The sequence below is a fragment of the Typopeltis vanoorti genome, chromosome 8, assembly GCF_054136105.1.
Source record: "Typopeltis vanoorti isolate ZY-2024b chromosome 8, IOZ_Tvanoo_1.0, whole genome shotgun sequence".
Lineage (NCBI taxonomy): Eukaryota > Metazoa > Arthropoda > Arachnida > Uropygi > Thelyphonidae > Typopeltis > Typopeltis vanoorti.
The window spans coordinates 8481379-8508208 of NC_143556.1; the positions used below are offsets into that span (position 1 = coordinate 8481379).

Consider the following 26830-nt stretch of genomic DNA (forward strand, 5'->3'; position numbering starts at 1 on the left):
AATATATCACCGCGTATTCTGAAGGAATGTGCCAGAGAGTTGACACCTGCCTTGACATATTTTTTTAATACGAGTCTTGCACTTGGTCAAGTCCCTAAAGAGTGGAAGGAGGGCAAGATTGTGCCACTTCATAAAGGAGGTGATCGAACTCAAGCATCAAACTATAGGCCTATCTGTGTGTCAGGTGTTGTGGTTAAGTTGTTGGAGAAGCTTGTGAGAACTAGGATCCAGAGTTTGGTTGACAACAGTGGTATAATCTTTGATGGACAGCATGGATTTGCTAAAGGGAGGTCGTGTTTTAGTAATCTACTTACTTATTACAATAAAGTGACTGCTTCCTTGGACAGAGGAGAAGGATACACAGTAATATACTTGGATTTTGCAAAAGCGTTTGATAGAGTACCTCGTGATAAGTTGGCAGTCAAACTAGAGCAGATGGGGTTGGATATTAGATTAGTGCATTGGATTGGAGACTGGCTATCTGATAGGTATCAACAAGTTGTGTATGGGGGTGCAATATCCAGGAAAAGGAAAGTCACTAGTGGAGTGCCTCAGGGATCTGTTTTAGGGCCATTACTATTTAACTTGTATTAATGATATTGGCGAAGATTTGGATGGAGATATTCAGTTGTTTGCAGATGATGCAAAGTTGGGCCGAACCATAAAGAGTAGTGAAGATGTTGTGGCCTTGCAAGAAGACTTGAATAAATTGGGTGATTGGGCAAGCAAATGGGGATGTGAGTTCAATGTTGCAAAATGTAAGGTTTTAAAATTTGGAAAACAAAGATGGGATGCAGAATTTATGCTTGGTGAGAATATATTGTTGGAAGTAGAGGAAATAAGAGATCTGGGAGTGATAGTGGATAAGGATCTAAAATTTAGGGGACACATCGCCAAAATTGTGAAGACAACACAAAGACTTCTGGGAATGATGAGGAGGACACTGACATGTAGAAGTAGGGAGATTCTTGTTCCATTGTATAAGGCTTTGATTAGGCCACACATGGACTATTGTGCCCAGATTTGGTCACCTGGTTTTAAGAAGGATGAAGAGATGTTGGAAAGGGTCCTAAGGCGACTGACTAAGGTAGTCTCTGACCTCTGGAATGTCGAGTATGAGGAAAGATTGAAAAGATGTAATTTGCAGAGTCTAGTGGAGAGAAGGAAGAGGGGAGATATGATAGAGACCTACAAGTTGGTAAGTGGTTGTTATAGGATCAATGGTGGAGAAGTTCTACAGAGAATAGTGGGAGATCAGGGGAGAACCAGAGGTCATCCCTGGAAACTGTATAAAGAGGGTGTGAGTAGGGGAGTGAGAGGCAGGTTTTTTCGTGCAGAGTTGTGAATGATTGGAATGCCTTGCCTGAGAGTGTGGTGTCTGCAGGGAGTTTGAATGTGTTTAAGACCCGGTATGATGAGATGTGTGTGAGATAAAAGGACCTCCTAGATGAGTCTTTGACTCCATGAGGTCTTGTTTAATAATAATAATAATAATAATAATAATAATAATATGATTGAGACTTTTAAACTGTTGAGAAGTGGTTACAGGGTTGACACTGGGGAGTTCTTTTGCTTGGTTGAACAGCGGGAAGGAGTGATGACAAGAGGCCATCCCTGGAAGTTACGAAAGGAAACTGTGAGCAACAGGATGAGGAGTGGTTTCTTTGCATGGAGGGTGGTTGAACCGTGGAATGCATTGCCTGATGGAGTGGTGAGAGCGAGAACGGTCAGTGAGTTTAAGGAGTGGTATGATAGACTTTGTGTTTCTTAGGGGGAGGACCTCTCCTTGATGAGTCTTGACAGACTATGTTCTTAGGAAATACCTCCCACGATGAGTCTTTTGACTCCATGGAGGCCTGAATAATAATAATAATAGCTATTACAATGTTCAGATATAATGATATACACAAATTCACAAGGAAAATAGATAGAAGACATAAAAAAAGTAACATTGGCAGTATTATTATTGATAGTAATATCTCCACATTGGTTCAGAACATAAGCATACAGAGGATTTGAAATGGGAAGTGATTGTTTATATCATTATTAACACCTGACCTCCATAGAGTCAAAAGAGTCATTGCAGGAGGCACACATAGAGCCCATTAAACCATTCTTTAAACTCAATCAACGCATCTGTATTCACCACAAATGTCAGGAAATGCATTTCATTCACCAACCACTCTCCATGCAAAGAACGTGCTCTTTATGTCCTTGTTCATACCCTCCTTAAACAGCTTCCAGAGATGTCCCCTTGTTCTATCCCTTTCCCCCATTCTATGAAAACATTCTTCCACATTAACCTTGTAACAATCCTTTACCAACTTAAATGTATCACTCATATCCTCTCTCTTCCTCCTATTCACAATGCTATGCAAATTGCATTCCCTCAATCTGTCTTCATATCCTATCCCAAAAACCAGTTACCAGCTTAGTCAATCTTCAATGGATCCTTTCTGATATATCATCATTACCATGAAAACCACGGTACTAAATCTGTGCACAGTAAACTTAAGAAAATCTGATCAAGGGCTTATACAATGGAACCAGAATCTCTTTATTTCTGCATGTTAAGTTCCTCTGCATCATTGCCATTATCTAAAGTGGTGACTTCAAAATTTGTGCAATGTGATCTCTGAACTTCAGATCCTTCTCTGCCACCATTCTAAAGTCTATTGTCTCATCAAATTCCTCCAACATCCCATTGTTGCCTATGGATTTTAGAAGAACCTTAATACGTTCAAGTCCTCCTCTAAGGTACAAGATCTGCTTGATTCCTTGTTACTATTTCCAGTTCTGCATCATCTGCAAACAGTTGTATATTACCAGTCAAACCCATCCCAAAATTATTAATTTACAAATTAAATAGCAATGGTCACAAAGCAGAAAGTCACCAGTGCACACCACTGGTAACTTTCTGCTTTCAGGATACTGCATCCCCCATAGACAACTTAGTGACCTATCTGAGAGCCAGTTGCCTATCCAACTCACTAATCTATCATCCAGTCCTATCTGCTTCAGTTTAGTTGCCAACTTCTGATGTGACAATCAATCATAACCTTTTACAAAATCTAAGTATACCACTGTATATGCACATCCTTGTCCAATACATTCATCACTTGGTTATAGGACTTTAGTGAAATATGACTTCCCTTTAAGAAACCCATGTTGACAAGCCCAAAAATACCACTGTTATCCACCCATTTTTCTATCCTATATCTCACCAGTTTCTCCATTACCTTAACTACAACCCCAGATATACAGATCAGCCTATAATTTATTGCCTGAGCTTTATCACCACCTTTGTGAAGTGTAACAATCTTGCCTTCCTTACACTCCTTTGGGATTTGTACTGTTACAAGACTCTCGTTAAACAGGTATGCCAAAGTGGTGATGTCATCAGGTCCTATTGTCTTATTGACATCTCGCTTACTTAACTCCTCATATATATCTCTTGATTACTCACCATTAAGTCTTCTCTCATTTCATTCTCTACACTTGAGTTTCCAATTTCATATTGAGGATGAAACACCCTGATAAACTGCTAACTGAATACCTCGACTATGTCCTCTGCAGCAGTTATCAATCTCCCACTTTCATCCATTAACATAATCTTGCCATAATCATTCTTCTTTATACTTGCAACATATTATAAAAACTCCCAAGGGTATTTCTTGGCATGGTTTGCTAATTTCTGCTTGTACTGCACTTTTGATGTCACTCTGAGTCACTCTCCTGGCCTGCTCCTCATGCAATTGAATATTACCGTTATTTATCTTGTGCTGTCTCCAAAGCATCTTCTGCTGCTGCTTCTTAAGATTTTATACTTAATCCCCTCATTCATCTATTTCACACCTACCTTACTGAGCCTTTTGTCTTTGGAATATAATATTTTTATAATATATACCTGATTGCACATAATAGAATAATGAAACGTTTTGATTAGCTAATCCTAACTAAAATGTTAGACGAATAATTGGATTACATTACCAGATCGAGTTATATGATTTCATGGAGATTATGCAATGATGATTATGACAGTAATATGCTGTAATAATAATATCCATTTAAATTACAAGTAGATAATACAGTGAATATAAAATTTGAAATTTCACTTTTTTTATGATCACTGTTTGTTGAAATTTCACTTTTTATAATTAACCAAAAAACTGTTGAGTTTTTGGTAAACTCAACAGTTTACAAAAAAAAAATGCCATGGTTTATCTTTATAATATCTTTTCAGGTTAACACCTTCATATATGTTGGTCCTGGGATTTTATGCTGCGCTAGTAAAATACATTGGTAGTGGACCATATGCTACTGGAACTGGTGATCCGAATTGCAGTACATCATGGTGGTGGAATCTTCTCTATATTAATAACTTCCGTGATGAAGAGGTATGTATCTCTTTCTAATATTAACATTTATGCTCTATTACTTCATAGAATATATTGTACAGTATTGCTTTCATAGATTAGTTAGCATGACAATATCATGTTACAGGTAATAAAGAACAGATAAAAATTTTGTGGGTACAAACTAAAAGCAGTACATTGGAAGCTTGCATTATTATTGATTTCTTTCACTCATGTAATGTCATGTTTTACGGAATGTATAACAGACTTCTACTCCTATGACATTCTCTTCCACATTAATGTATATTCCTTAGTTATATCACCCCTCTCTTTTCTACACAAGCAGCCAGTCAAGAAGACCAGTAGTCTTCTCCAGACCATTTCCAAGATATCCTCATCTTCTTAAAAACGATGTGATCACATCTACATGCAATAATCCATGTGCAGTCTGATCAAGGCTGTATACAGTGGAACCATATCCTCTTTACTTCTACATGTCAATGTCATTATCGCCATAATCTGTTGTCATCATTACAGTTCTAGCAATCTAGTCAATCAATTTGAGGGCTCTGTCCACAATCATGTCTGGGTCCTTTATTTACTCCACCTTTAAGATATCCCCATGAAGTATATTCAATACTTCTGATCCTTGTCTTCTGCATTTCAAAATCTTACATTTCTTCAGAATTGAATTGACAGCCCATTACACATCCACCCATGCCATTTTGCTTGATTCTCTAACATTTGCTTCACTCCTCATAATTCTTCCCAACTATGTATCATCTTTAAACAGCTGCATATTCCCATTTAAAATTCTCTTAATATCATTAAAATATACATTAAACAATAGCTATCTTAAAACAGATTCCTGAGTAGACAAAGAGTGACTGTAATCTTTAAAGATACTTCTTATGTATAACCTGTTAAGCAGCCAATCATTCACTCCTATTCAACTCGCTAATCCACCATCCAACTCCTCCTTTCTCAATTTAAATAATACTAATTTGGCATTTAGCAATCTATCAAATAACTTTATAAAATCTAAATATACCACTCTATATCCATCATCATTGTGCAATATATCTTGTTAACTGTTGTAAAAAAGTAGGTTGCTGAACACTTTCCGTTAACAAATTAGTGCTGACATTACAGAGAATTCTGCCATTATTATTATTATTATCTTACATTTTTCTGTTATCTTACATCATACCAATCTTAGATTTAGTCCTCATCACTCTTTCCAACACTTTAACATAACTCCAAATATACTGATTGGCTGCACGAAGGAAGACTTGGTTTTGAGTCTAGTCACCGACTAGAGGAAATTTTTCTAAGCCTTTTGAGTGGTGCTAGCGTCGCCGTAGCACGTGGCAGTGAATTTGAGCTGTGCAGAAGAAAGTGATTTTTAATCGGTGAATAGTCCGCTTTTTTCTCGGTTTTTCTATGTTTTTGAGTGCTAAATTGTTTCTCTGAATACGAGTGTACTTCAATGGTTGTTTTTTGGAAGTTAGTTGCTGTCGCAATATAATATATTTTGGTACCGTTGGAATTGAACGCGTAACGGTGGAAGACAAAACGAAGCTAAGTTACTGTATTTAGTTATATTTCATTTTATTTAATTATATTTAGTACTTAAATGTTCTGATGTTTGTACTTTTTTTCCTCTTATTTATTAATTGAATAATTATTAAAGTTTATGCTACTCGGCAGTAAGGAATGATGGTGGATTCAGCAGCAGTCGCAAGTGGCGTAACGCCAAGTCCTCTGCCATTTAAGAACTCAATTATTAGCAATATCATAAGGGACTTTGTGGCATGCAGTACTTGCGGCATGTATGCTTCTCGGGAATTACATATGTGTCTTGTTAAAGAGAGTGGAGAGCATATGTGTGCAAAATGCAGGCAGTTGGAGGAAATAAGTACATTAGATATATCGATATCCGACTTTGTTGCTCCAGGAACGGGGAATGAATGTAGGAAGACAAGTAGTGTAATAGGAGAGAATGAGAAAATAATAGTTGATAGTTTGGAAGGTGTGAGTGACTATGAAAGTTTAGGAGATGGTTTTGTTTGGGAGAGTGAATTTAGATTAAGAGTGACTGACCTGCAGAGGGAGATAGATGAGTTGAAAGAGGAGGTGGAATGTCTTGTGAATGAGAGCAGAAGTATGAAAGATAAGATTAGGAGAATGGAAGAGATAAATGCAAGGCGAATCAGAGTAGGAGAGAGAGAGAGAATTTAGGGAGTATGAGTGAGAGGTATGGGGGTGCTAGAAGAGGAGAGAATGGAAACAGTAGAAGAGAGGGAATGAGAGAGAGAGGTTTGGGAATGCTAGAAGACGAGAGGATGGAAACAGTAGTAGGAGAGATAGAATGAGAGAGGGATATGGAAGTGCTAGAAGTGGAGAAAATGAAAACAGTAGGAGAGAGGGAATGAGAGAGATGTATAGGAGTGCTAGAAGAGGAGAGAATGGAAACAGTAGAAGAGAGAGGTATGGGAATGAAAGAAGATGAGAGAATGGAAACAATAGGAGCAAGGGAATGGTAAGAGGTATCATGTATGGCGACTCAATGATCCGTGGTATTCAAGATAGGATGCATGAGGAGTGTTTGCCAGGAGGAACAATAGAAAGGGTGGCTATGGCAATTAAGAAAAGTGAAAATGTGGATGAGATAATTGTGATGGTAGGAACGAATGACTTGAGTGGTAATGTAAGTCGGGCAGCGAGAGATATGAGATTTTTGCTTGAGACTGTACGGAAGAAGACAGAGAGAGGAAAAATAGTGTGCGTGTTGCCTAGGTATGATAATGATGAGCTGAGCAGAAGAGCGGTAATATTGAATGGCATAATAGCGAGAATGTGTGACAAGAGAGGACTGGTATATGTGGATGCTTGGAGTGCGTTTGAGGAAAGAGAGGAATTGTATGTGAGAGACCGTTTACATTTGAATGAGGAAGGACGTAGGCATCTGGAGAGATTGCTGTTCTGAGCGAGTCAGTGTGTCCCAGGGAGGATGATAGCAGGGGTGGCCTCTTGTGGGAATGGATACTTGGGAGAAGGGAGACAATGTCAGGTAACACTGAGCCCAGTGGAGTCTAGAAGGGATAATGCTGGGTATAGAAACAATGGCATTTATATGCTTTATACTAATGCCAGGAGTATCCGGAATAAGGGAGAGGAATTGGTGGCACAGATAGCATCAGCCTGGCCAAAAATTATTGCGATCACTGAGACGTGGTTGACAGAAGGGGATATAACAACAGGAATAGAATCACTGGGTATAGCATTTTTCGTCAGGATGGAGGGGAAAGCGTGGTGGTGGGGTACTTCTTATGATAAGTGATGACCTATGTCCTCTAAGAGTGGAGAATTTGGAAGGAAGTGAGACAAATGATTTTGAGAGCGTATGGTGTGAGGGAGAGGTAGGCAAGACAGGATATTTAGTGGGGTGTTGCTACAGACCAAGGAGCACAAAGGGTGGGGACCAGGAGATGTTTAGACATCTAAGCTTGGCAAGTGCAAGAAGAATGATTGTTATAGGAGATTTTAACTTCAGTAGTATAAATTGGAGAGAGGAAGATGCATGTAGCAATAGGGGAATGGAATTTCTAGAATTCTTGAGGAACAAATATCTTAGGCAACATGTAACAGAGGGAACAAGAGGTTCAAAAGTTTTGGATTTGGTTATAGCATCAGAAGAGTTGATAATAACTGAGTTGATGTCTCTCCCACCAGTTGGAGAGAGTGACCATATGGTGTTGACTTGGAAAATGAATAGACATGCAGGAGTGTCAAAGAGACGGGAACTTAGGTGGAATTATAATGCGGGTGATTATAATAGTCTTAGACGTCAACTTCGGGAAGTTTCATGGAGGGAGGAATTGGAATGCCGGGATATCACTAGTGCGTGAGAAATTGTGAAAGAATATTTGTTATCAGCAATGGTAAGGTGTATACCACGAGTGAAGAAGAGGATGCAATTTGGAGTAAAGTGGATGACAAACAATACTAAACAGGAATTGCATGCGAAAAAGAGGCTATGGAAGAGATATAAGCAGATAGGTGAAGAGAAGATGCATGAAGAATATAAGACACAGGCCAGAAGAGTGACTATTGTGGTGAGGAAAGCGAAACTGGAATATAAGAGAAGATTGGCCCTAAGATCCAAAGAAAATCCTGGGGAATTTTTTCGCTATGTGGCCAGTAGGAGGAGAAATGACTGTGGAAGAATGATATTGTGGGATAAAAATAAATATAGAGTGAGTGATGCAGAGGACATAGTGGAATTGTTCAATGAACATTTTATTGGAGTATTTCATCCTAGAGGAGTCAGTTTTAATGCTAGTGGGATAGGACTGGTTCGAGGTCTGGAGGTACAGGAGGAGAGTGTGTTTCAGATACTGAGTACTCTGGATGTCAGTAAAGCTATGGGACTGGATGGTATTTCACCACGAGTTTTGAGAGAATGTGCTAGGGAATTGACAGTGCCTTTAACGTGGCTTTTCATTGAATGTGTGGCTTTGGCAAAGGTGCCCAGAGAATGGAAGGAAGGTAAGATAGTGCCATTGCATAAGGGTGGTAACAGACTGGAAGTGTATAATTATAGGCCAGTCTGTGTGTCATCAGTAGTTGTTAAGATGTTGGAGAAAGTAGTGAGGGATCGTATACAGCATTGGGCAGATGAGGGTAATGTTATCTGTGAGAACCAACATGGATTTGTGAAAGGACGCTCTTGTTTTAGCAATATGCTAGCCTTTTATAATGTTACAAGAACATTAGATGAGGGAAAGGCATATACTGCAATTTTCTTAGACTTGGCGAAGGCATTTGACAGGGTGCCACATGATAAGCTGATATTTAAGTCACAGCACATGGGTCTGGATGTCAGATTGGTCAACTGGATTCAGGATTGGCTGTCATATAGATATCAAAGAGTTGTGTATGGTGGAGCAGTTTCCAGGAGGCAGAGGGTTACAAGTGGGGTCCCACAGGGCTCAGTACTAGGACCTATATTGTTTAACCTTTATATCAATGACATAGCCAGTGGATTGCAGGGGGATATTCAGTTGTTTGCGGATGATGCAAAGCTGGGAAGGATTATTAGTAATAGTGCAGATGTGGTAGCCCTGCAAGAGGATTTAAATAAGCAAGATAGATGGACAAATCAATAGGGGTGTCAGTTTAATGCAGCAAAATGTAAGGTCTTGAGGTTTGGGAAACATCGATGGGATGCTGCATACTCTATGGGAGGAGTTATACTGGAGGAAGTAGGGGAGACAAGAGATCTGGGGTTGATGATTGATAGAAACCTGAAGTTTAGGGGACATATTGCAAAGGTGGTGAAGGTAACACAGAGGATTGCTGCAATTATGAGAAGGACACTGACCTGCAGAGATAAGAGGGTTATCATTCCGTTGTATAAGTCTCTAATGAAACCACACTTAGACTATCGTTCTCAGGTTTGGTCCCCAGGATTTGAAGGGGATAAATTAACTGTGGAAAGGATACAAAGACGGATGACAAAGATGGTTTCAGGACTGTACAAGGATAGTTATGAGGATCGGCTGAGAGAATGTGGACTGCAGAGTTTGGTGGATAGAAGAAGGAGAGGTGATATGATTGAGACTTTTAAACTGTTGAGAGGTGGTTACTGGGTCGACGTTGTATAAGTCTCTGATCAGACGACACTTAGACTATCGTTCTCAGGTTTGGTCCCCAGGATTTGAAGGGAATAAATTAACTGTGGAAAGGATACAAAGACGGATGACAAAGATGGTTTCAGGACTGTACAAGGATAGTTATGAGGATCGGCTGAGAGAATGTGGACTGCAGAGTTTGGTGGATAGAAGAAGGAGAGGTGATATGATTGAGACTTTTAAACTGTTGAGAGGTGGTTACAGGGTTGACACTGGGAAGTTCTTTCACTTGGTTGAACAGCGGGAAGGAGTGATGACAAGTGGCCATCCCTGGAAGTTACGAAAGGAAACTGTGAGCAAGAGGGTAAGGAGTGGTTTCTTTGTGTGGAGGGTGGTTGAGCCGTGGAATGCATTGCCTGATGGAGTGGTGGGAGCAAGAACGGTCAGTGAGTTTAAAGAGTGGTATGATAGACTTTGTGTTTCTCAGGGGGGGACCTCCCCTCGATGAGTCTTGACAGACTTTATGTCTTAGGAAGGACCTCCCTCGATGAGTCTTTTGACTCCTTGGTGGCCTGAATAATAATAATAATAATAATAATGCTAAGCCTCCTCAGTTTTATAACCCTTCCCTTTGTGAAATAAAACAGTTTTCTCTTCTTTCGGGACTCTTTCTCCATTACAAGGCTCTTTTTAAATAAACATACCAAGGTCAGCATTAACTTCCTAAAATATTCCCTTAAGACATGTTTCGGCACATGTCTTACGGGAATACATGTGGTGGCATAAGTCCTTGAGTTCTACCAACTTATTAGCATCAAGCTTACTTGATTCCTCAAGTAAACTTGAGGGATGACTCCTACTCACTCACCATTGGTTCTCCTCCTGTGTTCAGCATGAGGATGAAATATCTGTATGAATTTTTCATTAAATACTACTATGGAGAATACGGTAAAGATATCATTTCATTCTATCATTTTTATCAATTAATATCATCCTCCCATAATCATTCTTTCTTCTCCTGACTGCATATCAATAAACTCTATGGGATGTTACTTGATCTTTTGACCAATGGATAATCCTACTGCACTTTTTCTTATCTTACCAACCAAGTTTGTAAGTTAAGTAAAGGAAACTGTGATAAAGAGTTTGAGGAGCGGTTTCTTTGTATGGAGGGTGGTTGAACCATGGAATGCATTGCCTGATATAGTGGTGAGAGTGAGAACAGTCAATGCGTTTAAGGAGTGGTATGATAGACTTTGTGTTTCCTAGGAGGGACCTCCCTTGATGAGTCTTGATAGACTTGTTTCTTAGATAGGACCTCCAGCGAGAGGCTTTTGACTCCATGGAGGCCTGATTAATAGTAATAATAATAAGTTACCTTCCTAGTGTGCTCCTTGTACTCCTCATTTAACTGATTATAATATATATCTTATACTGCTTCTGGAATGCCCTCTTATTCCAAATTTGATATAATCATAATTTTGCCATTCTTTTGTGTTAATCAACCTTTTAATCTTCTGAACTTTTGAATGAACTTAGACATTGCTGCTGTTAAATAGTTCCTGTTAAATAGTATCCAAGCATTCATCTGTCACTTTTACCGAACTCCTCATTCCATGTTTATAGCTCAAAGAGGTTTCCTATGCTTTTTTATAATAATTAGCATTGTACTTCCATATATATCATTTCCCTACTGGAGTTGTCACATTGCTGGTCACCAAATGGCCAATCTTACCAGTTACAGACAGATTCAACACTCATACACAACAAAAATCATTCGATGCAATGATCAAATCCAAGACTCTTGAACCTTGTTTGTCTTCCATTACATACTGCCTAAGGCAGGGGTTCCCAACCCTATGCCCACGGGCACCATGGCACCTGTCAACCAATTTGTGTGTGCCCGCCACTGTTCAACCATGTGCTATATAGTTTGAAATAATCACGCAACAATTCATGGCATGCTATATGATGCATGCGTTAATGATGCATCACGAGTATTAAATGCATACAATGTAAAGTAGATGTGCATTCAAAGTTGTTCATTTCTGTTTAAGAACTGGAATATCATCATATTCTCCTAATTATGAAGCACTGGCCAATGAATTGCAGTGCAATGCCAAAGATCACACTAACTTACATATATATAATTAAATTTTTATATAATGTAAACTTTTAAGTAATAAAACATTTGATTATAATGTAAACTTTGTATGTATTCATTTAACAAAAGAATTAAAAAAATTTGCTTGAAAAAATAGATGGTGCACGTCGCCCTACCGGTATTTTAGAATGTTCTCTAGGAAACAAAAAGGTTGGGTACCCCTGGCCTAAGGTATGCATTTTTTAGGTGTTCATTTTCCTTGCTCCTAGATGTCATCCATTCAATCCAGTCTATATTACCATAATTAAGATCATCCATAATGAACAACATTTTCTTTGTTAATCTGTCAATACATTTCCTTTTCACCACCCTCCACATTTCCAGGCATATAACAACATCCAACTTAATATTTTGTTATGTCCATTTCTACCTTGGAATGCATCTATAATCAATTCAGCATTAGAAATACAGAGAATTGCAAAGTAAAAGAACTCTTATCTACTTTAATATTAGACAGAAAGTTTCTGTGTAGAGTATTTGCTACAACAAAAAAAGTTCTTGAATTGAACCAAAATTTCTGACAACACAACTTTTCTTTAAATTAAAGATACCAAGAAATTATATACTTGTTTTAATCCTTTATCCAATTGTAAGCAAACAAAGTTTGCGCCTGAAGTAATGGACTGGGGTAACTTGTATAAAGAAGCTAATGACTTCACATGACTTGCTTTGGTATCCCTTAATGCAAAGCACATGTCTTTATGGACATGTATAATGCTATGCATTATGGGGAAGGTTAACTGCCCAGACCGGTTTCGACCATTATTGAGGTCTCAGTAGTGGGAGCAAGACCCAGAGGTGAAATTGTAAGCAAACAAAGTTTGCGCCTGAAGTAATGGACTGGGGTAACTTGTATAAAGAAGCTAATGACTTCACATGACTTGCTTTGGTATCCCTTAATGCAAAGCACATGTCTTTATGGACATGTATAATGCTATGCATTATGGGGAAGGTTAACTGCCCAGACCGGTTTCGACCATTATTGAGGTCTCAGTAGTGGGAGCAAGACCCAGAGGTGATACTAAGATTGAAGTAATGCAGAAGTCATATTTTCATATATGAGTAGCCAAAAGGTGTCACACCTTTTAATTATTAAAATACTCTGGAATAGAGATAGTTGTTGGAAGTTTTTCCACTTGGTTATACTATAAGTTAAAGACTTCTGCATTACTTCAAACTTAGTATCACCTCTAGGTCTGGCTTTCAAAGGTTGGACCTCAATAAAGGTCGAAACCAGTCTGGGTAGTGCCCCTTCCCATAATGCATAGCATTATACATGTCTGTAAGGGTATGTGCCTTACATTATGGGATACTAAGGCAAGTGATGTGAAGTCATTAGCTTCTTTATACGAGTTGTCCCAGTCCTGAAAATACTTCAGGCACAAACTTTGTTTGCTTACGCTTGGATAAAGGATTAAACCAAGTATATAATTTCTTGGTATCTTTACTTTATATTATAACGAAGTGGAAAAACTTCCAACAACATTTTCTTTATAAAAAAATGCATGCATTTTTTGTCTCTTTGCTTTTCATTTTAAATTTCAAGAACTAGAAATTGTGCACATGGCATTAATAGGATCATAATGATTTACTGAATTTGCTGGATTGATGTTTATAAGTGTTCTGTGATCAAAGTTGTACCTCAGAGGATTGTTCTTAGAAATTGAGTAAGGATGTGGTTAGCAAGAGTGTGAGGACAACTTTTTGCTTGGACGGTGGTAATGGATAGAATGCATTACTGGAGGCAGTTGTAAGTGCTTCATCAATACGGTCACAATGGTAATTGTGCCCGTATTGATTTAGGATTAATTTAGGGCTTCTGTTAAAGTCCATGTTTCTCCTCCATATGTTAGGACAGGAAGTATGCTCTGGTTGAAAGCTTTCCTATTTTACAATATCCATGACACCTGTATGTCACTTCTGAATATGTCTCTCAAGAAAATAATAATAATAAAAATTTGTCCAGCATTAATTGATCTGTTTATCCAAGGATAATTAGCATGATGAAATAAGTAAAGCTTTGTTAAAAGACAACAATCTACTAAATTTATAAATTGCATCTAACAACTGAAGTTCTTCTTCTTCAACTTTTAGTTCTGTCCACTGCTAGACGAAGGTCTCCCCTATGATTTTCCAGACCACTCAGTTTTCTGCCTCTCCCATCCATCTCACTCCTGCAATTTGTTCCAGTTCATCTCTCCACCTTCTTCTCGGTCTTCCTCTTTGTCTTGCTCCATCCTTTGGTCTCCACTCTGTTGTTTTTCTAGTCCATCTCCCGTCACTGCATCTGGCAATATGGCTGGCTCATCTCCACTTAGCCTGTTTAATGTATTTTACAATATCCATGACACCTGTTTGAGATCTTATCCAGATATTTGTCTTCCTATCTCTTAATGTTATTTTTAGCATACTTCTCTCCATGCGATGTTGTGTTGTTCTCAGCGTTTTGTTTAGGGCTTCTATTAAAGTCCATGTTTCTCCTCCGTATGTTAGGACAGGAAGTATGCACTGGTCGAAAGCTTTCCTTTTTAGACTCATAGGGATGTCACTTCTGAATATGTCTCTCATTTTCCCATAAGCCATCCATCCAAGGTGAATTCTTCGTTCAATCTCTTTTCTTTGGCAATCTTCAAAGGATAACATTTGGCCCAAATATACATATGAAGTAACTTGTTCTATTTCTTTTTTTTTTTTTCAACTTTGACAGTTCTATGGTTTATGTATTTATTCATCATTATTTTTTGTTTTTTCTCTATTTATTTTTAATCCAATTACTTTGGAGGCTTCATTTAGCTGATTTAGTCTTTCTTCCAGATCTTCAAGATTATCTGCTATTAGGACAATGTCATCTGCAAATTTCAGATGATACAGCCTTTCTCCATTTATGTTTATTCCTTTTGTTTCCCAATGAAGGCTTCTAAAGATTTTCTCTAGTGCAGCTGTAAATAATTTGGGAGATATGGTGTCACCTTGCTGGATGCCTTTTTGTATTGGGAACTTTTCATTGTTTTTATATAATTTAATTACAGAAGTTGCATTATCGTAAATATGTTTTAGTGTTTCAATATATGGTTTCTCAGTTCCCTAGGTTTCAAGTTCTTTTACTGTTGCAGATGTTTTAACTGAATCAGATGCTTTTTTGTAGTCTATATAGGCCAGACATAAGGGTTTATTGTATTCAGTTGATTTTTCAATGAGCTGTCATGAATTTGGTCCAAAGTATTGTAATTCTTTCTAAATCCAGCTTGTTCACAGGATTGCATTTCCTCTAGTTTAGATTTTATTTCTATTATTTATAAGATATATGAAGAGCCAAAGGCTTCAGTTCGGCGACATATAACTTGTTTAAATTAAGGGATATACATCCCATATCATTTCTTAGCTGAATAAGAAACTCAAAGAGTTTCATGCCGAATATAGTAGAAACTATATAAAGTTCGGCGATTCCAAGCATAGGGAAATACCTGGATACTGCAGCAACTGACCCTTAAGTAGTGCAAGCTGAGGCAACTCATGTCTAAGGTGGAGCAAGCTCTGATCACTATTCTTGATATTTACCCATAATGTGAACTTAGCTATTAGGAGCTGTAATACAGCTGTAATACCAGGCAGAAGCAATAGCGAGGTCATCTTTACCTATAGGAGTTGCCAAAAGGTGTCACACCTTTTTTTATTAAATTACTCTGGATTTAAAGAAAGATGTTGAAAGTTTATTTTTCACTTGGTAAGACTATATACACTTTAGACACTATTTTCAGATGCAAACTTTGTTTGACTTCATTGAAGAGACTGATTTCGACGTTTATTGAAGAGACTTCAATAAAGGTCGAAACTAGTCTGGGTAGTGGCCAATTGCTTAATGCATAACAGTATGCAAAGAGATGTGTTTTATATTATCAGGAATAAGAGTGATGGTATCTTAATCCACCTTTGCTGCGAGTTTCCTCGCAGTGAAAATTTCCTGAAGATATTTTCAGATGCAAACTTTGTTTGCTCACACTTGGATAAAGGATTAAACTAAATTTATTATTGTTATCTTAAGAGTAATTCTCGCATAGCTGTAATTGTTTTTATATATTTTACCGCATTAGAGAACATCAAATCAGGACTTTAGATCTTTTGTCCGTTACAATTGTATTGTTTCACTTACTCACAGTTGCTTATACATGTTGTGTTGTGCTCTGATGACTGATTTGAAATTCAGCGAAATATAAGCAAGTTAATAAAACATCTTTTTTATAAAATAGTTCAATTTGTGTTGTTAATACCATTAAAAGTAAGTCATGAATAACTTCCAACACCTAAGCTTATCTATTAGACTAGAGAAAAAATAGAATGGGTGCTTCAAAATATGTACCACAAAAATTAGAAAGGATACTTTGAAAGACTGATAATTGCAATAAGCAGTGACTGCACAGTGGTAGATTCAGGAAAAATACAATCAAGAGTGTATCAATACTTAGGGTAGGAAAGGCTATCAAAAAACTGAAATTTGGAAAGATATCTGGAGTAGATGATATCTGACCAGAAATATCCAAATATGGTGGGATAAACGTTTTTCAGCAGCTACACTGCATAATTCAGAAGCCTGGTCCATGGGTCAAATTCCAGATGATTCGTGTAGAGATCATTTAATACCATCTATCTTCTTCTTCTTCTTCTTCTTCTGCGGCTTCTCCCACTTAAGTGGGGTCACTGTTGATGATGAGTCTCCTCCACTTCCTCCTGTCTTGGGCTGTCACCACATCCAAGTTCTTCATCCTCAACTCCTCTTCTACCAGCTCCCTCCATCTCTTCTTTGGCCGCCCACACTTCCTCCTTCCTTGCACATCCATCTGCATGACCCTTCTTCCCACATATTCGTCCTCCCTCCTCATCACATGACCAAACCATCTCAACCTTGCCTCCTGTATCTTCGCTCCTAAGTTCATAACTTTCACTGCTCCCCTCACATAGTCATTTCTCAGACGATCCTTTCTGGTCACACCACACATCCATCTAAGCATTGTCATCTCTGCTACTTCCATCCTGCTGATGTTATTTTTCCTCAGGGCCACAGTTTCTATAGCATACATCATAGCTGGCCTCACTACTGTCCTATAGATTTTGCTTTTCAGATTGATCGGCACCCTCTTATCGCATAATACTCCAGCCATCTCCCTCCAGTTCCTCCAACCTGCTTGTATCCTGCATCCCACTTCCTTCTCGGCTCCTCCATCTTCTTCCACTGTTGAACCTAAATATCTAAAGTCTCTCACCTTCCTGATGACATTTCCTTCCAGCTCCAGATCTGTCTCCTGGCTGCCACCCACTATGCAACATATATACTCTGTCTTACTTCTGCTCAGTCAGAGTATATATACCTCTCTCTTCCAGTACTTTTCTCCATCTTTCCAGTTTAGTTCCCGCTTCTTCTCTTGAATCTGCACACAGCAAGATGTCATCTGCATACAACATTGTCCAAGGTGCATCTTCTCTCACCTCCTCCGTCACCACCTCTATCACAATGTTAAACAGAAACGGACTTAATGCTGACCATTGATGCAAGCCAACTGTTACTTGAAAACTTTCTGTCTGTCCCAGACAGGTCCGAACACTTGTCTTCACATTTCTGTACATTTCCTGCACCAACCTGACATATTTCTCCGGCACCTTCTTCTCCCTCAGACACCTCCAGACTTCCTGCCTTGGCACTCTATCATATGCTTTCTCCAGATCAATAAATGCCAGATGTAGCTCCCGTTGTTTCTCTCGAAACTTTTCCATCATCTGCCATAACCCAAAGATAGCATCTGTTGTTGATCTACCAGGCATGAAGCCAAATTGTTCCTTTGCAGTCTCCACCTCCTTCCTCAATCTTCCATCAAGAACCCTTTCTAGGATTTTCATTGTGTGGGACATCAACTTTATTCCTCTGTAATTTTTACAGTCTTGTGCATCCCCTTTACCCTTGTGGATGGGGACAAGAGTACTCTCCCTCCATTCCTCACGTATATTTTCGTGTTGGCAAACTTTCATGAACAGGTCCAGCAGCAGGTCAATTCCTTCATCCCACAGTGGCTTCCATGCTTCCACTGGAATCCTGTCAGGGCTCACCGATTTTCCATTCCTCATCCTCTTCATGGCCTCCGTCACTTCCACTCTACTGATGTTCTGCACCATCCCCTCAGAAGACTGCCCATCTTCTCTGTGAGTCCTTGTATTTTCCTCATTCAAAAGTCCCTCAAAGTATATTCTCCATCTGTTTCTTATGTGTACATCCCTCCATAATACTCTTCCTTCAGCATCTTTGATCTGCCTCACATGTAAGATGTCCTTTGCTGCTTTATTTCTACATTTCGCTAGTTGGTAAATTTTTCTCTGTCCTTCCTTTGTTTTTAATTGATCATACAGATCTTGATATGCCATGGCCTTCGCCTGTGCCACAACTCTCTTGGCTTCTTGCTTTTTCTCTCTGTACACCTCTCTGTCCTCTTCCACTCTTGACTCATCCCACTTCTGCTTTGCCTTCCTCTTAGCTGTCACTGCCACTTGTGCATTATTATTCTACCACCAACCCTCCTCCTGCTATCTAATCTTTCCAGATGTCTCACTAAGCACCTCAATTGCACAGCTCAGGATTACTTTTGAATTATGTTTCCACCAATCTTGTACACCTTCCAGTCCATCCGAAATACTCTCTAACACCCTCTCCCTAAAACGATTCCTCACACTCTCTTCTTTTAAGCTAAACCACTTAACTGTCTTCATCCCATGGCTTCCAGAGGTTCTTATCTTCGATCTTATTTTAAAGTCTGCACACAGCAGTCGGTGTTGCTGTGCCACTTGATCTGTTGGAATTACTTTACAATTTGTCACAACCTTAAGATGTTTTCTTCTAGTCAAAATGTAGTCAATTTGTGAACTGTTGTTACCACTCCTAAATGTTATCAAATGTTCTTCCCTCTTGTAGAAAAAAGAGTTCACAATTGCCAGATCAAACGCTACTGCAAAGTCCACAATCTTCTCTCCTTCCTGGTTCATCATTCCCACTATGTGGCCACCATGCACCCTTTCACAGTCTCTGTTCTGTCTCCCTATGTGTCTGTTCAAGTCTCCTCTGACAATCACCATCTTGTTTTCTTCCAGTTCCCTCATTTCTTCATCTAACACGTTCCAGAACTCATCTTTCTCCTCTGCTGTACAGCCAACTTGCGGGGCATATACACATAATACGACCATCTGCTCTTCTCCAAGACCCAGTTTCATTTGCATGATCCTGTCGTTCCTTCTACCCACTTCCAGTACTTCGCCCTTCATTCTGCCACAATTCCTACACCATTTCTTCTCTCGTTATTCGCTCCAGAATAGAACGATTTATATCCATCTCCCAGTTCCTTTGCCTTTCCCCCTTCCACCTTGTCTCCTGCACACATAAAATGTCCAACTTCCTCATCATGTCTGCCACTTCTCTTCCCCTTCCAGTCATGCTTCCAACATTCAATGTTCCCACTCGCAACATCCTCTCCACCTGCTGGGCTCGCTTCTTGAACTGCACCCGCCCTTGATGCGGTAGCCCTCATCCACTTCTTGCAGCTGTAGTGCGATGTGGCAGTGCGTCGCTTAAGGGCTATGCCCTAGCCCTTATATCATTTTCTCTTTGACTCATATCATAGCTAGAGATGGCAGTGAAGTTTTACGACCAGATGCCCTTCCTGACATCAACCCTCGCCATTTATCCGGGCTTGGGACCAGCACCTATTGAGGCTAGCTTACCTCCTTCGGTGGCTGCATAAGACGAAATGACTTAGCAAGATAGGAAAGATTCACCCCTAGCCCTCGAATACTCTAATAGCATCAGGAGGAAGGAGCAAGGAGAGGAGAAAGAAGTAAAGAAAGAAAGAAGGAGAGCGACCAGTCTACAGAATAATATAACAGATGTATATTACATAAAGTAAGGCATGGTCCAGCATCTGGTACCTCGGGCTTGCCATGCCCGTACTCACTAAAGTGAGCCCTTGAGGTAATTTAATACCATCTATAAAAAGAGAAATAAAACTGAATATGAGAATTGCAGAGGAATTTCCTTATAGAACTTTCCTGGTAATATGCAAGCATACTTGAGAACATGCCTGGGTTCAGGCCAAATCAAGTAGCCATGAATTGAGAAATCTTACCGAACATGGATCTGTATCTAAGTTTGTAGATCTGAAAAAGGCATATGACAAGGTGCCAAGAGAAAAGCTGTTCAAAATATTACAATTATATGGTGTAAACTGATGGAAATGAACTTAGGAAACTGACGAAGCCAGAGATTTGGGAGTGTTAGTGGATAGGGAGTTAAAGCGTAGAGGACACATAGCAAAAGTGGCTAAAGCAGCTCATCTGATTACTGAAGAATACTTTGATGAGCAGAGACAAGCAGGTTATCATTATTCTTTATCAAGCCTTGATAGGATCCCATCTTAACTACTGTGTGCCGATCTGCTTACCAGGATTTCTTGGTGATGAGGTGGAGAGGATCCAGAGGTGAGTACCAAGATGGTAGCAGATCTATGGGATGAACCTTATGAGAACAGGTTGAAAATTTGTGGGTTACAGAAACTGGTTGACAGGCAGAAAGGGGTGATATGAATGAGACATGCAAATTACTGAAGGGGGGATTTACACAAGATTAATTCAGAGTAAATTTTTCAGAACAGGTGTGATGGTGGTGGTGGGAGAACTAGGAGCCATCCTTGGAAACTGAGTGAGAGTGTGGTTATCAAGGGTGTTAGAATTAGGTTTTTTGCTTGGAGAGCGGTGAATAAGTGGAATGGTGTGCCTGAGTCTGTTGTGGATGCCATGACATTGAATGAATTCAAAGCAAAGTATGATAGACACAGCACAAATGTTAGATGGTGCTTGACGTGATGTTTAGAGCCTCCCTTTATGAGTCTAAGGACTCCATGGCCTTTAATAATAATAAGAAGAAATGTAACATTATATCAAGCAATGCATAGTCTATATTTGAGTTGTAAATCTGCAGTTAGAAATTGAAGGAAGCACAGGAAGATGATTTGATGTTAAATCAGGTTGAGACAGGTGTGCATATTATCTCCACATCATTTACATGGATCAGTCGCATTATGAAGGAAAGTAGCATTAACCTGATATTAAAATTGGCGAGGTTATTTTCAGCTCTTTACTTCATGCAGATGTTATACTTTTAAATAAATTCATAAATCTGTAGGATTCCATATCTAAATTTGGTAACTGCTGCAACAAATTTAGTATAAAAATCAGCAATAAAAACACACTCTGAAAACAGGGAAGAACATTGAAAACCAAATGCACCTGAATGCAGAAACTATAGAGCAAGTCTATATTTCAGCTATTTAGTCATAAATTTTAGTGAAGAAAAGATAGTTAAATATGGAAATAAACAACTAAATGGGCAAAGACAATATACTAGGAAGTCAACTGAATAAATGTATATGAAATAAGAGAGAAATTAGTCAATACACTAAACTATCTGTATACAAGACAGTGTACAGGCCAGTTTTTACTTATCGATCTATGAGATAGGTAAAAAATAAAACACTTCATCATGCACTGGAGGCCACAGATATATAAGAGTTTTCTGAGAAAGAGTAGGGGAGTGAACAGATGGTATGAATTGGTAGAATCATATTAAAGACAAGATTATTAGGAAAGAACTTGAGATATTAGTATTCAGGGAATGTGTGAGCAGAGCTAATCTCAGATAATATGGTCACTTTAACAGAATGGGAAAGGAAAAGTTAGCAAAAGAAGTTTTTTTTTGCCAGGATGGCAGGATAAACACTCAAAGCATAACCAAGATCTAGGTAGGTGGATTGAAAGAGTAACAGTGGCTTAGGAATTGAAATATAAGATTTGACAATATTGGAATCCTGACAGATATCAGATTAATTTGGAGGAAAATTGTTGATAGGAAATTAGTAGTGGTGGTGTAACCTTTTGTGTAGTACATATTATCATAATATTCTGTACACCCAGTGAGAGTACATATCAGGACTTTCATAATGATGATGATTCATCATCATCTTCATCATTATCAATAGATTTGCATTTGGGGAATGTGGCTCATTTGTAAGTTGGGGACCACCTGTACTTTGAAGTGGATGGCATAGTGAAGACTGATTTGTGCAGATGGTGGAGAGCAGGGTGCTGAATGTTTGATCATGTAATGTAGAGTGGCATCTCAAAATGACTTCTTAGACTTCATGGAGATATCCTATAATAATGTATTATCTGTTCCAACAATCTTATTGACACTGACTCACACATTATACAATCCCTCCCCCATCTCCCAAGTTTAGGTTGAAACTCACCATCTCAGCATAACCCACAAATACTGTCTTATAACTATTTCACACTAGTCAGTTGTGCCCATATGGACTGAGAATGTGAACTTGTTAGCACACCATATTTCCGATTTATGCAGAGGTTATGAGATTAAGTGTTATGTAGAGGAAAAACTTTTATCCCTCCATAGCACATTTGGAAGAACAAATGATGTTCTGTTTGATTAGAAATTAGACATAAGTTTGATTCTCATCTTGAAGGAATCTTTATATATATACAATATGAAAGAAAAAGCTAACCTATTTTGGACAATGGAGCAGACCCTTTTTTTAATGACTAGGCTTAGCAGTTGAATTTAATAAGGTTTAAAATGAAGGATATTAATCAACATTCCTGTGTCTTGAAGGTAAAGATGGGGAAAAATTGACTAAAGGTGATGGTGACTGATGAAAACATATCGGCACTTAGTTATTGTAGTTCTATATTTTAGTAAATTTTGAAGCTTGTTGAACATAGAACCACAATAACTCAGGCCAACATGCTACTATGCCATAATGTAGTTTACAAGTTCAATGATCAGTCAGAATGCAACACCTGTTATATTGGTTCCACCATTCATTCTATGAAATCAATAATTGAACACTGTCGAGATTGTAATGTTCCCATACCTGATCATCTACTTTCCACCACATAGAAAAAACACAAACAAAAACATATCAGAAACAACCAAAATCCTACTACTGAAATATCCTTGCATGTAATACAAGTTAAACATAGCCCTGAAATTGAAAAGATTATCATCATTGATTTCCAAGAAAAGGAATCCAAATTACATTATTCTGAATGGCTAACAATAAGAATCACCCAATGTGCCATAACACAAAAAGATCCTATTTATTATCCCTTTCATTGCAATTAAACAAAATAAATTATTCCCCTGTACTTAAAAACCAGCCCAATTCCCAAATACTCTTGAACCAAATATGCCTCCATAGCACAATTGGAAGAACGACAGTACATTGCGCCCTTCGATTGGAATAGGCCTAAGTTCGATTCTCATCGTGACGGGACGAATCTTTATATGGACTTTTTCAATCAAAGGTGAGTTAGCCAATCTCATATGGAGGTAGCAGGGTTTTTCTCCTGGAAACCCGGGTTTTTCGTCTCGCATACAGACAAATCAGCCCTTCAGAACATACACAATTTACAGACAGAAAATACTAGTTGTTGTGGTGGTGGTGGGCAGTGAATGGCATTAATGGAGATGATTGGTAGTAGAGGTTTGGTGTAGTGATGGAGACAGTTGTATAGTGGGTGTCTTCCCACGGTGAGTCTTCAAACTCCTTGGAAGCATCACGAATAATAATAACTCTTCCTAACACTTTTGTACAAAAAAAGCCATGTGGCTGGCTCACAGTTAGTTTTCTGCTTTACTCATCTGATGATGTTTTTAACATAATGAAACAGCCAACATCTGTCAGATGATGCTGGCTTGCTGTGTATACCATAGGTCTTTTATTCTTAGATCTTTCAAAATCCAAAGTTTGCAAATTCATCTTTTTAGTTTTAACTTCACCATTGGTTTTAAAATTTTTGACTATCTTTGTGTATTTTCTGCACTTGTCCATCTTGTTTCCACGAATGTAAATAGAATACCATCTGGGCCCTAATCAAGTCTTTAGTCAAGTTTTCACCATCTTTACATTCAAGAAACAGGCATGTTAATTAATATCCTTCATTTTAATTAAATTCAATGGTTAAGCCTAGTCATTATAAAAGAGTCTTAGTTGTTTTTTTTCTTTCATACTGAGGGATAAACGTTTCATATTGAGGGATAAACGTTTTAGGAGCATCATGATTTTCAGTAATCTAAAATATATAAATACTTTTCCAGAGGTAGAACGGTTTTCTCTGGAAACTTAGGTTTTTCATTCTGCAAACAGATAAATCAGCCAGTGAAACCATATTGTTAACAGATATAAATATACTCCGTACTGGATGACAGATGATGTAGTGAAGATGATGGATGATCATTCAGTCATATGTAGCATCAAGTGCTCTCTAGTGAAGAGTCCTCAGACTTCATGTAATAATAATAAACTCTCCCATTGGGTATTACCCTCCTTTTTACATACCTAAGAAGTTTGTGTAAACATTTCATGTGATCACTATCCCAAACTTTCCTGTTCTGTAACAATATCCTAATTATATACATTATTCTATTTATTTCAATCTGATATCATTCTGCCATTTTCCACTTCCACCATTAGTAGGCATGATTCCAAGTTTTTTTTTTTTTTTTTCTCACATGCATTATGTATGTCTATACATACAAGGCTCAACAAATACACTTGCTCATGGCACATATACATTTTTCCAGCTGGCAACCTAGCTGCCACATGAACAAAGTAGAATATTTTTATTTAATTAAAAAAATCAATTTCAAAAAAAATATTTTCTTGAATTTTTTGTGTAGTGCTTCAGAAGTGATGTTTGCAGGCTGCTTGAAGAAAGCCATTTGTTCAAATCTAGTCACCAACTAGATTTAATATTCTTCTTGAAGAACTGGAGGTTGTTCTCTTTACCCCCCCCACCACCCAAAAAACATTTTATTCATATTTTTTCCCATATTATTCAGACGAGTTGAGGGATGACAAGCAAAGATTGTGAACGGTATGTTAACAGAACTATCTGAGGATGAAGGAGTGCATTTTGTGAAAGTTTATGATGAATTTGGTGGATGGATAGAACTATATAAAAGAGACAGATTATATCTAAATGATTTTGATATGAGTCAACTGGAGAGACACTTGCTGGAAGAGAAAGTAAGTAATGACTGCAAAGAGATCTGAGGAAATAATAGGTGATGTGGAGGAACAGGAAAGTAGAGTAGAAGAACTTCTGAATGAAGGGAATTAGCAAGCACTAACACAAAACATACAGGAAAACAGAGGGCAGAGAGAGAGAGAGAGAGAGACACATGATGTGAGAAACATGGATACTAGATGCAGAAATGAATGTGTGAGTAGACAAGAAAAGATTGAGCCATTCAAGGATGTGGGGAACATGCAAGTCTGGGTACAGTTGTAGAATTAGTGATAGTGATGTAGAGAGGAATGGCCAGGTGAGGTATGAAAGAATTTGAATTGTTGAATATTTATCTTAGTAATGTAATTGATTTTTAATTTATAAATTATTTTAATTTTATTGATATAATTTTTATATGAAAAAAATTTTTTTTTTCTTTTTAAGTGCATGGGATGGTCATGGTATTTGGCAAATGATATGCAGTTCTACGTTATCAGTCCAATCTTTCTTTATGCTCTCTGGAGGTAAGGTTTACCAAAACTAGATGATACTTTGTTTTTGTAGATTTTGGATTATTTCTGGAAATATCAGTTGCATATGAAGTAGCATGAGGAATACATTACTTTTTTTTTTTTTTTGATTTTACTGCATAAAATCATTGAAATTTATTAATCCTTTTTTTTTTTTCTAATTAAATACAGCAGTAGGAAAAATACTTTAGAAAAACCTCTAGATGTGCATCTTAACTAGTCTTTCCAATACCTAATGTCAGTACCCTCCAGAGATACCGATTGATCTTTAATTGGTTGCCTCTATTGTATGACGGAATTACTTTGGTTTGAATTTAAACATTTCCACTTTGGAGAGCAAAAATATAAGGTTCCATACTCATCATTATCAAATTCCTGACGTGTACTCTCAAGGGATGTACAGGATATTATGATAGCATTACATGAAGAACTTACATCATTACTCACTTCCTATCAACAATTTTCCTCGAAATCAATCTGTTATCTGTCAAGACTTCAACATTATGAGATCTTATATTTCTGTTTTCTAAGGCATTTTTTACTGTATCAATCAATATATATCTTGGTCTTCCTCTGGGTCTTTTTTTCCTGTCAACCTGAAAGAGAACACTTGTTTTGCTAATCTTTCCTCTCCCATTCTTTAAGTGACCATACCACCTGAGATTAGCTCTGCTAACACATTTCTGGATGCTAACAATATCGAGTTCTTTCCTAATATCCTCATTTTCAATATAATATTGCCATTGATTCCATCTGTTCACACCCTGTAATAATCTTTATCTGGACTCTCATATCTGTGGTCTCTAGTCTTTGGTCAAGTGTTTTATTTCTAACCCAGTTCTCAGATCTGTAAGTTAAAATTGGTTTGAACACTGTCATGTATACAGCTAATTTAGTGTTTTGACTAATTTCTCTCTTATTCCGTATAAATTTATTCAGTTTTTTTCATTTATTCTACCATACCACCTTTGTTGATTCTGTTGTCTATTTCCATATTTAATTTACCATCTTCGGAGGTGGAGGAAATAA

General features: G+C 38.0%; 1 protein-coding gene across 1 annotated transcript in view; it reads left to right on the forward strand.

The window, feature by feature from the left end:
• LOC150103712 (nose resistant to fluoxetine protein 6-like) overlaps window positions 1–26830 on the forward strand; it is a 308906-nt gene that overhangs the window by 177947 nt on the left and 104129 nt on the right. The window contains exons 9-10 of the mRNA XM_090396914.1: window positions 4244–4397; window positions 25716–25795. Of these exons, the coding sequence (XP_090253040.1) occupies window positions 4244–4397; window positions 25716–25795 (234 nt within the window). The remainder of the gene's footprint in view (window positions 1–4243; window positions 4398–25715; window positions 25796–26830) is intronic.